Here is a 12,500-nt window from a genome sequence, read left to right on the forward strand (position 1 = left end):
TTATATATATATATATATATATATATATATATATATATATATATATATATATATATATATATATATATATATATATATATATATATATATATATATATATAAATCGAGTTTCCACTAGCCTCGACATGCATTTTTTTTTTTGTATCTTTCACACATCTTTTGCTTCCTGACAGAAGCAGGAAGAAGCTGCAGCGTAAGCCGGTGGGCCCCGGTGCCCCTGCAGCCGCTGGACGGGCCGGAAGCTTCTCCAAGGCAGCCCGGCAGAAGTGGCAATCTCTGGAGCGTCGCATCATGGACATAGTCATGCAAAGAATGACCATCTCCAACGTGGAGGCCGACATGGACCGACTCCTCAAGGTAGGACTTGCTCCACCAGTTCATCAACAAAAGGCCGCTGACGTGATTTTTTTCTTCACGAGTCAGAAGCGAGAGGAGCTGACAGCCCAGGAGGAGGCGCTCTCACACAAGCGAGAGGTGCTAATGGCGGATGGGGAGGGCCCAGAAGCAGAGGACCGCCTCCTTGTGGAGATCAACGAGGACCTGGAGGTGCTGAACGCCAACATCGACTACATCAACGACAGCCTGTCCGACTGCCAGGCCACCATTGTGCAGATCGAGGAGACCAAGGTACACTACTAACAACATTTTGTAGTGTTAAAAAAAGTAACACCCCTGATTCCCGATTATGGTCCAGGATGAGTTGGACTCCGTGGACACCTCGGTGGTGATCAGCTCGTGTTCGCTGGCTGAAGCACGCCACCTGCTGGACCATTTTCTCAAGGCCTCCATTGACAAGGTCTGCTTGGTTTAATAATCATGACGTCGTGTTTGCATTGTTTGTGTTGTCGGCCATGTTTAACAACAAACTATACAGTGTATTGATAACGATTTGTTTATTTTTTAAAAGCTGTTGTCCTTATCAGGGCTCGTGTTCTGTCCAATTTAGCAGCTTCCTCGAAAAAAAGCAACCAGTTGCGTAACTCGATAGTGGAGTCTATTGTATTCCACAATCAAGTTAAAAAAAAAAAAAGCAACTTTAAGTTTCGTAACACCGATTTGGACATCAAATAACGGCCCCACTGTAGAATTGTAGTTATTACTGTACTTTCAATGAGGTTATGTTTTCGCCAGGTTTACTTTGTCTGTTAGTTAGCAACATAAATACCTTTCTAAACGCTGATTTGGATATCAAATAGGGCTGCCACTAACGATTAATTTGATAGTTGATTAGTCAAAGACTACCTTAACGATTATTCGGATAATAAAGAGTACACATATTTAATGGTTCTAATTTTTGTATCAACATTTTAAATGCAGCTTAAGTTTTTTTAGGCATGTGCTTACGAACAACAATGACGACTAATTAATTCAGAAATATTTGTTTATACTGTAACTGTGCTGCTTATTTATTTGTTACAAACATTAAAATGATTATTAAAATGTTTCCATTTAAAAAAAAGGAAAGGCAAAGTGCTAAAAAAAGAATTAAGCTTGTTTATGTATTAAAAAACAGTTAAAATAGCAGCAAAGAAAACAAACAACAAAACACAAAATCTAACTTCCTCTAAAAGAAAGTCATTTTGTGATGTTTAAAAAGCTGCACAATGATTTATTGATTATTGATTAACTCTTGTGTGAGCATTCGTGCGATTCACGTTTTTTTTATTGTGTCTTTTTTTACATCATTGCAAGTTAACGCTGCTTTAAAAAGTAGTTGAATTGATGGAGACAAAGTTTAGCTGGCTGACTTTGGCTAAAATGATAGATAGTTTTTTTTCCACACAACTTCGTCTCACACTTGTTAGCTAGCTAGCAAGGCACAAGCTCACACTCTTACGAGGTTGAGACCGCATCCTCCCTCCAGATGTCCGACATGATGTCTCTGCTTTAAATGTTCATGTTTTTAAGAAGAATAAGAGGAAATATCCTCACACTTTACATGTTATCACTGGCAAGGTTTTTGCGAGTGGTGATGCGGTGCTTCCGCCTGTAAAACACGAGTGATGATGTCATGACTATTGTCGACAAATATAATTGCCGGCGACAAATTTTATTGTCGACTAATATCAAATATCACCTCTGTAAATGTGTTTATTTTCCCCAGAATTTGTATGTTAGTTAGCGACATAAAATGGACGGATTAGGATTACATTTTCAGAAAAAAGATCCTGGAACAAGTACTTTTCTAGTTGTTATTATTCATAAATGAGATTGTCAAAGCACTTATTGTTGGAAGTATTTATGTCACTGTACAGTATAGACAAGCAACAATCCATGCATTTGAAGCAAATCAATGTTTATACCGTTTTTGTCTTGGTTTGTTTACTGTTTCTTAAAATAATGCCAAAAAATAACCACAATAAATATGTTTGTTATGCCTACCATGCAGAGGAAACAGATGGCCCCATATCCAGATCTGGTCTATGGCCCTCTGCTGACCCCTGTTGGCTAATGGCATATACTGTACAATTAATATTCCGGTATAAAGGGTGATTACAACAAAAATGTTAATGTTAATACAATGAATGCAATATAATTTAACATGACTACTTACTTGTGTTGTAACAACGTCTACACGAAGGAGCTGCCTTCGATGCATATTTTGTTCAAGGAAAATAGTTGTAATATTTATGTTGTAGCGGTGGTTTGCGGAATTCGACAGAACAGCGACCCCTGGCATAAACACTAAACGGTTAGATGGGGCCACATGACTACTGATCACTTCAGTAGTTGATCATCAACGTGGTCGTCGTGCTCTGCAGGTGTTTGCTTGTTCTACTTTGATGGACCGAATAACCTCGTTGATACAAATGTACTTTGTTTCTGCTAAACTTTTATTCAGCGGTGAGTCAAAATTACTTATGTAAAAGTTTTAGTTCGATTTAGCAACGTCCATTCAGAAGCCCATTGAGATAATTGCTAATTCAGCATTGCTCTGCGGTCAGAGCAATGCTGAATCATGACAGATTTACGGCCGTAGTGCTAAAGTGACCTTGCTATTGTAGCCGAACCTTTTCCCTAAAATATAATGTCTAAAACACTTTTGTTTGTTCATAGTTTTTGCCAATTTTTTTGTGTTTTGTTCACTTTTTCAATTAATACCTTAGCGGTTTTGAATTGGCTTCATTGTGATAGGAGATATCACACACTTTTCTTTTCCCCTTGGACTGAAGTTCTTTTTTGTACCTTTTCATACAAACATTACCTGAAATATAAAAACATAAACATATTGGAACAAAACTGTAGTTGTCAATTTAGTCTTTTTGTTTATTGTCCATTTGTGATTTTTTGTAGTAAATACAAATCTTTACATTCATTTTACAATATGTATTTCTTGATATATAAATAAGGTACTCAAACTGCATTTTAGTTGGTTGTCTCTTATGTGTGGTCGCCAATAGTAAGAGTAAACCCTTGTTTATCGCTGTTAATTGTTTTTGGGCTTCACCGTGATAAGTACATCCCGCGAAGTAGGAATTAATAATCATAAATTTAATATTTTGATCAATAAAGTATGGAAAACCTGTTTACGACTTTAAAACTACGGTTTTCAGCATTAAGTAAGCCATCTAGACATGATATAAAACGAGCCACAAACAGCAAAGTGCAATGTGGCGAAAGCCGACGAGTACAGTACTCACTAGGCTGCAGTCAGCCCTTATAGCCCGTACATCGCGTTACATGAGTAATATTCAATATGGAAATATGTTAAATACATGCGTGTACATAAGTGAGTAAATAAAAGCAACAACTAATGTCGTGTGTGCAAATGACAGCAATGACAATACTGTAAGTATATTGTGTGTAGAGTTTACAGGTGGCCCAGAAGGAGGCTCAGATCAGACTGCTGGAGGGTCAGCTGAGACACACCGATGTGATTGGTTCATCCCAAAACCACATAATACTTGACGCCCTGCGGGAAAAGGCCGAGTACATCCCTGAACTCCAGGCTCTCATTCACAATGTGCAGCAGGGTGAGCGATGACTTGTTGGCTTATGTAGAGAGAAAGGATGGAGGCGCTCAAGTGGGGATTGTTTCACTTTCATTTTGAATTATTGACTGAGGAGCTTCTTTTTTTCCCCGACTTTCAGAGAACGGCTACACCAGCACAGATGAGGAACCGTCTGAGTTTAGCCTAGCCTCAGAAAATAGGTGAAACTACAGTGTGTGTGTGTGTGTGTGTGTGTGTGTGTGTGTGTGTGTGTGTGTGTGTGTGTGTGTGTGTGTGTGTGTGTGTGTGTATACAGTCGTGGTCAAAAGTTTACATACACTTGTAAATAACACAATGTCATGGTTTTCTTGGGTTTCTAATCATTTCTACAACTCTTATTATTTTGTGATTTTGTGATGATTTTTTTGGCAAGATGGCGGCGCATGGGAATGCAGCGGCTATGCTAACGCTCTTGGGAGTGTGGAGCGATTTGGCAAAAAACACCCGTCATTTCTGTCAATTTCATGGCTGGCTCAAAGCGTGAACACTCTGTGATCACATACGACCGACAGACAATTCTGGATGTGGATGGATCGGGTCGTTATAGACTGAAAGATGCATGTACGGTGGACCTCCTCGCTAGCATGGGAATACTTTGTGGGCTACATCGAGCGGCCTTTGTAGCAGCGGAGTCAAGTGCTAGCGGTGACCGCCAATGGAGACGACATGATGGGTTTTTAACATGTAAAGCGACTTTGGGTACTTAGAAAAGCGCTATATAAATCCCAGGTATTATTATTATTATTATTATAAGCAGTGCGAGTGGAAGCAGAAGCGGGGATGCCGAGCTGGGCTAACAACAAAGAGAAAAGCTAACCAAAGAAGCGTGGAGTCTCCGGGTAAGAAGCCATTTAAACTAGAACTAGCCGGCGTCAGGCTGGATAATCCCTGCACACATAGCAATTCTCTTAGAATAAAACACAACTCACATAATGTTTTTTCTTTTGTGACCGTGTCAGAGGCAGACATACATTGTACTGAGGTAGCTAACTATGATGCGTTCAGTTTATCGCAACATCAAGCAAACAATCTGAATATCCCCGTCGTATCAATTCCTAGATATGGTCGAAACTATTTAAAGTGCAATACGCATAATAAACGCAACATTATTAATATTGCTACTTCGGATAATTTCAACAAACAATCCTCAGAACAGCCCACTACCTATAATATGGGCTTTTTAAACATAAGATCATTATCTTCCAAAACGCTATTAGTTAATGAAGTCATTCGAGACAACAAACTTGACGTCGTTGGTCTCGCCGAGACCTGGCTCAAACCAGACGATTTTTTTGCGCTAAATGAGGCATCTCCTCCTAACTATACCAATACACATGTTGCCCGACCTCTTAAAAGGGGAGGGGGTGTCGCACTAATATACAATGAAAACTATAATCTTACACCTAACCTAAATAATAAATATAACTCGTTTGAGGTGCTCACTTTGAGGTTTGTCACACCGCTGCCTCTCCACCTGGCTGTTATCTACCGCCCCCCTGGGCCCTATTCGGACTTCATCAGTGAATTTTCAGAGTTTGTTGCTGATCTAGTGACGCACGCCGACAATATAATCATAATGGGGGACTTTAATATCCATATGAATACCCCATCGGACCCTCCATGCGTGGTGCTCCAGACTATAATTGATAGCTGTGGTCTTACACAAATAATACATGAACCCCCGCATCTCAACGGTAATACGATAGATCTAGTGCTTGTCAGGGGTGCCACCACCTCTAAAGTTACGATACTCCCGTACACTAAAGTAATGTCTGATCATTACCTTATAAAATTTGAAGTTCTGACTCATTGTCAACAAACTAATAATAATAGTAATAACTACTATAGCAGCCGCAACATTAATGCTGCCACAACGACGACTCTTACTGACCTACTGCCTTCGGTAATGGCACCATTCCCAAATTATGTGGGCTCTATTGATAACCTCACTAACAACTTTAATGACGCCCTGCGCGACACCATTGATATCGTAGCACCGCTAAAGCTAAAAAGGGCCCCTAAAAGGCGTACCCCATGGTTTACAGAAGAAACTAAAGCCCAGAAATTATCATGTAGAAAGCTGGAACGCAAATGGCGTGCGACTAAACTTGAGGTTTTCCATCAAGCATGGTGTGATAGTTTAATAACTTATAAACGCATGCTTACCTCAGCTAAAGCTAAATATTACTCAAATCTCATCCACCTCAACAAAAATGATCCTAAATTTCTGTTTAGTACAGTAGCATCGCTAACCCAACAAGGGACTTCTCCCAGTAGCTCCACCCACTCAGCAGATGACTTTATGAATTTCTTTAATAAGAAAATTGAAGTCATTAGAAAAGAGATTAAAGACAATGCATCTCAGCTACAACTGGGTTCTATTAACACAGATACGACTGTATATACGACGGATACCGCCCTCCAAAATAGTTTCTCTCTCTTTGATGAAATAACATTGGAGGAATTGTCAAAATGTGTAAATGGGACAAAACAAACAAACATGTTTACTTGACCCAATTCCTGGGAAACTTATCAAGGAGCTTTTTGTATTACTAGGTCCATCAGTGTTAAATATTATAAACTTATCACTTTCCTCTGGCACTGTTCCCCTAGCATTCAAAAAAGCGGTTATTCATCCTCTACTCAAAAGACCTAACCTCGATCCTGATCTCCTGGTAAACAACCGGCCGGTGTCCCACCTTCCGTTTAACTCGAAAATCCTCGAAAAAATTGTAGCACAGCAGCTAAATGAACACTTAGCGTCTAACAATCTCTGTGAACCTTTTCAGTCCGGTTTCAGGGCAAATCACTCTACGGAGACAGCCCTCGCAAAAATGACTAATGATCTATTGCTAACGATGGATTCTGATGCTTCATCTATGTTGCTGCTTCTTGATCTTAGCGCCGCTTTCAATACTGTTGATCATAATATTTTATTAGAGCGTATCAAAACGCGTATTGGGATGACAGACTTAGCCTTGTCTTGGTTTAACTCTTATCTTACTGACAGGATGCAGTGTGTCTCCCATAACAATGTGACCTCGGACTATGTTAAGGTAACGTGCGGAGTTCCCCAGGGTTCGGTTCTTGGCCCTGCACTCTTTAGTATTTACATGCTGCCGCTAGGTGACATCATACGCAAATACGGTGTTAGCTTTCACTGTTATGCTGATGACACCCAACTCTACATGCCCCTAAAGCTGACCAACACGCCGGATTGTAGTCAGCTGGAGGCGTGTCTTAATGAAATTAAACAATGGATGTCCGCTAACTTTTTGCAACTCAACGCTAAGAAAACGGAAATGCTGATTATCGGTCCTGCTCAACACCGACATCTATTTAATAATACCACCTTAACATTTGACAACCAAACAATTAAACAAAGTGACTCTGTAAAGAATCTGGGTATTATCTTCGACCCAACTCTCTCGTTTGAGTCGCACATTAAGAGTGTTACTAAAACGGCCTTCTTTCATCTCCGTAATATCGCTAAAATTCGTCCCATTTTGTCCACAAGCGATGCTGAGATCATTATCCATGCGTTCGTTACATCTCGTCTCGATAACTGTAACGTTTTATTTTCAAGGCTCCCTATGTCTAGCATTAAAAGATTACAGATGGTACAAAATGCGGCTGCTAGACTTTTGACATAAACAAGAAAGTTTGATCATATTACGCCTATACTGGCTCACTTGCACTGGCTTCCTGTGCACCTAAGATGCGACTTTAAGGTTTTACTACTTACGTATAAAATACTACACGGTCAAGCTCCTGCCTATCTTGCCGATTGTATTGTACCATATGTCCCGGCAAGAAATCTGCGTTCAAAGAACTCCGGCTTATTAGTGATTCCCAGAGCCCAAAAAAAGTCTGCGGGCTATAGAGCTGTTTCTATTCGGGCTCCAATACTATGGAATGCCCTCCCGGTAAAAGAGATGCTACCTCAGTAGAAGCATTTAAGTCTCATCTTAAAACTCATTTGTATACTCTAGCCTTTAAATAGACTCCCTTTTTAGACCAGTTGATCTGCCGTTTCTTTTATTTTCTTTTCTACTCTGCTCCAAACCCGGGGTGGACCGCTAGCCTGTCCATCAGATGGGGACATCTCTACGCTGCTGACTCGTCTCCACTCGGGATGGTTCCTGCTGGCCCCATATGGACTGGACTTTCGCTGATGTGTTGGACTTTCACAATATTATGTCAGAACCACTCGACATCCATTGCTTTCGGTCTCCCCTAGAGGGGGAGGGGGGTTACCCACATATGCGGTCCTCTCCAAGGTTTCTCATAGTCATTCACATTGACGTCCCACTGGGGTGAGTTTTCCTTGCCCGTATGTGGGCTCTGTACCGAGGATGTCGTTGTGGCTTGTGCAGCCCTTTGAGACACTTGTGATTTAGGGCTATATAAATAAACATTGATTGATTGTGATAGAGTGATTAGAGCACATACAAACCCCGTTTCCATATGAGTTGAGAAATTGTGTTAGATGTAAATATAAACGGAATACAATGATTTGCAAATCCTTTTCAACCCATATTCAACTGAATGCACTACAAAGACAAGATATTTCATGTTCAAACTCATAAACTTTTTTTTTTTTTTTCAAATAATAATTAACTTAGAATTTCATGGCTGCAACACGTGCCTAAGTAGTTGGAAAAGGGCATGTTCACCACTGTGTAACATGGTCTTTCCTTTTAACAACACTCAGTAAACGTTTGGAAACTGAGGAGACACATTTTTTAAGCTTCTCAGGTGGAATTCTTTCCCATTCTTGCTTAGTGTACAGCTTAAGTTATTCAACAGTCCGGGGGTCTCCGTTGTGGTATTTTAGGCTTCATAATGCGCCACACATTTTCAATGGGAGAAGGTCTGGACTACAGGCAGGCCAGTCTAGTACCCGCACTCTTTTACTATGAAGCCACGTTGATGTAACACGTGGCTTGGCATTGTCTTCAATCAATCAATCAATGTTTATTTATATAGCCCTAAATCACAAGTGTCTCAAAGGGCTGTACAAGCCACAACGACATCCTCGGTACAGAGCCCACATACGGGCAAGGGAAACTCACCCCAGTGGGACGTCAATGTGAATGACTATGAGAAACCTTGGAGAGGACCGCATATGTGGGCAAGCCCCCCCTCTAGGGGAGACCGAAAGCAATGGATGTCGAGTGGGTCTGACATAATATTGTGAAAGTCCAACACATCAGCGAAAGTCCAGTCCATAGTGGGGCCAGCAGGAACCATCCCGAGCGGAGACGGGTCAGCAGCGTAGAGATGTCCCCATCCGATGGACAGGCTAGCGGTCCACCCCGGGTTGGGAGCAGAGTAGAAAAGAAAAGAAAATAAACGGCAGATCATCTGGTCTAAAAAGGGAGTCTATTTAAAGGCTAGAGTATACAAATGAGTTTTAAGATGAGACTTAAATGCTTCTACTGAGGTAGCATCTCTAACTTTTACTTTTTTTTATTTATTGCTGAAATAAGCAGGGGCGTCCATGGTAACGTTGCTTGGATGGCAACATATGTTGCTCCAAAACCTGTATGTACCTTTCAGCATTAATGGCGCCTTCACAGATGTGTAAGTTACCCATGTCTTCGGCACTAATACACCCCCATACCATCACAGATGCTGACTTTTCAACTTTGCGCCTATAACAATCCGGATGGTTCTTTTCCTCTTTGGTCCGGAGGACACAACGTCCACAGTTTCCAAAAACAATTTGAAATGTGGACACTTTTCCACTTTGTATCAGTCCATCTTAGATGAGCTCAGGCCCAGCGAAGCCGACGGCGTTTCTGGGTGTTGTTGATAAACGGTTTTCGCCTTGCATAGGAGAGTTTTAACTTGCACTTACATATGTAGCGACCAACTGTAGTTACTGACAGTGGGTTTCTGAAGTGTTCCTAAACACATGTGGTGCTATCCTTTACACACTGATGTCGCTTGTTGATGCAGTACAGCCTGAGGGATCGAAGGTCACGGGCTTAGCTGCTTACGTGCAGTGATTTCTCCAGATTCTCTGAACCCTTTGATGATATTACGGACCGTAGATGGTGAAATCCCTACATTCCTTGCAATAGCTGGTTGAGAAAGGTTTTTCTTAAACTGTTCAACAATTTGCTCACGCATTTGTTGACAAAGTGGTGACCCTGGCCCCATCCTTGTTTGTGAATGACTGAGCATTTCATGGAATCTACTTTTATACCCAATCATGGCACCCACCTGTTCCCAATTTGCCCGTTCACCTGTGGGATGTTCCAAATAAGTGTTTGATGAGCATTCCTCAACTTTATCAGTATTTATTGCCACCGTTCTCAACTTCTTTGTCACGTGTTGCTGGCATCAAATTTTAAAGTTGATGATTATTTGCAAAAAAAAAAAAGTTTATCAGTTTGAACATCAAATATGTTGTCTTTGTAGCATATTCAACAGAATATGGGTTGAAAATGATTTGCAAATCATTGTATTCCGTTTGTATTTACATCTAACACAATTTCCCAACTCATATGGAAACAGGGTTTGTACTTGTTTGTCACAAAAAACATTCGTGAAGTTTGGTTCGTTTATACATTTATTATGGGTCTACTGAAAATGTGACCAAATTTGCTGGGTCAAAAGTATACATACAGCAATGTTATTATTTGGTTACATGTCCATTGGCAAGTTTCACTGCAATAAGGCGCTTTTGGTAGCCATCCAAGCTTCTGCTTGAATTTTTGACCACTCCTCTTGACAAAATTGGTGCAGTTCAGCTAAATTTTTTGGTTTTCTGACATGGTCTTGTTTCTTCAGCATTGTCCACACCATTAAGTCAGGACTTTGAGAAGGCCATACTAAAATCTTAATTCTAGCCTGATTTAGCAATTCCTTTACCACTTTTGACATGTGTTTGGGGTCATTGTCCTGTTGGAACACCCAACTGCGCCCAAGACCCAACCTCCGGGCTGATGATTTTAGGTTGTCCTGAACAATTTGGAGGTAATCCTCCTTTTTCATTGTCCCATTTACTCTCTGTAAAGCACCAATTCCATTGGCAGCAAAACAGGCCCAGAGCATAATACTACCACCACCATGCTTGACGGTAGGAACGGTGTTCCTGGGATTAAAGGCCTCACCTTTTTTCCTCCAAACAAATTGCTGGGTATTGTGGTCAAACGGCAAAATTTTTGTTTCATCTGACCACAGAACTTTCCTCCAGAAAGAAGGTCTTATCTTTGTCCATGTGATCAGCAGTAAACTTTAGACGAGCCTTAAGGAGTTGCTTCCGGAGCAAGGGCTTCCTTCTTGCATGGTAGCCTCTCAGTCCTTGGCGATGCAAAACATACTTGACTGTGAACACTGACACCTGTGTTCCAGCAGCATCCAATTAATTTCAGACCTGCTTTTTGGTGGTTCTCGGTTGACTCTTGAACATCCTGACCAATTTTCTCTCAGCTGCAGGTGATAGCTTGCGTTTTCTTCCTGATCGGGCAGTGACAAAACTGTGCCATGCACTTTATACTTACGAACAGTTGTCTGCGCAGTTGCTCTTGGGACCTTTAGCTGCTTTGAAATGGCTCCAAGTGACTTTCCTGACTTGTTCAAGTCAATGATTAATTTTTTCAGATCTGTGCTGAGTTCCTTTGACTTTCCCATTGTCGCGTTTGTAACCGAGTCTAATGACTGCATCACATGAGCCCTATTTAAATGGGCTCAGAGAAGTCAACAGGTGTCGTCAATCATAATACTCACATGAAATTAAGAGGCCATGCCATGAAGGTAATTTGATTTGAGTGTAACTTTTCTACTTCACCAAAATTGATAGTGTATGTTGCTGTATGTATACTTTTGACCCAGCAGATTTGGTCACATTTTCAGTAGACCCATAATCAATTCATAAAAGAACCAAACTTCATGAATGTTTTTTGTGACAAACAAGTATGTGCTCTAATCGCTCTATCACAAAAAAAAAAGAGTTGTAGAAATTATTGGAAACTAGAGACAGCCATGACATTATGTTCTTTACAAGTTTATGTAAACTGTGTGTGTGTATATATATGTGTGTATATATATATATATACACTACCGTTCAAAAGTTTGGGGTCACCCAAACAATTTTGTGGAATAGCCTTTGTTTCTAAGAACAAGAATAGACTGTTGAGTTTCAGATGAAAGTTCTCTTTTTCTGGCCATTTTGAGCGTTTAATTGACCCCACAAATGTGATGCTCCAGAAACTCAATCTGCTCAAAGGAAGGTCAGTTTTGTAGCTTCTGTAATTTTTCAGATGTGTGAACATGATTGCACAAGGGTTTTCTAATGATCAATTAGCCTTCTGAGCAAACACACTGTACCATTAGAACACTGGAGTGATAGTTGCTGGAAATGGGCTTCTATACACCTATGTAGATATTGCACCAAAAACCAGACATTTGCAGCTAGAATAGTCATTTACCACATTAGCAATGTATAGAGTGTATTTCTTTAAAGTTAAGACTAGTTTAAAGTTATCTTCATTGAAA

The 12,500-nt window shown here is 40.5% G+C and overlaps 1 protein-coding gene across 1 annotated transcript in view; it reads left to right on the top strand.

Annotated features, from left to right (window-relative positions):
- kif21b (kinesin family member 21B) overlaps window positions 1-12,500 on the top strand; it is a 403,877-nt gene that overhangs the window by 230,044 nt on the left and 161,333 nt on the right. Inside the window, exons 18-22 of the mRNA XM_062054694.1 lie at window positions 174-357; window positions 424-627; window positions 695-796; window positions 3,809-3,974; window positions 4,093-4,153. Coding sequence (XP_061910678.1) covers window positions 174-357; window positions 424-627; window positions 695-796; window positions 3,809-3,974; window positions 4,093-4,153 — 717 coding nt within the window. The remainder of the gene's footprint in view (window positions 1-173; window positions 358-423; window positions 628-694; window positions 797-3,808; window positions 3,975-4,092; window positions 4,154-12,500) is intronic.

Source organism: Entelurus aequoreus, linkage group LG01 (genome assembly GCF_033978785.1).
Source record: "Entelurus aequoreus isolate RoL-2023_Sb linkage group LG01, RoL_Eaeq_v1.1, whole genome shotgun sequence".
In the NCBI taxonomy this organism is placed as follows: Eukaryota; Metazoa; Chordata; class Actinopteri; order Syngnathiformes; family Syngnathidae; genus Entelurus; species Entelurus aequoreus.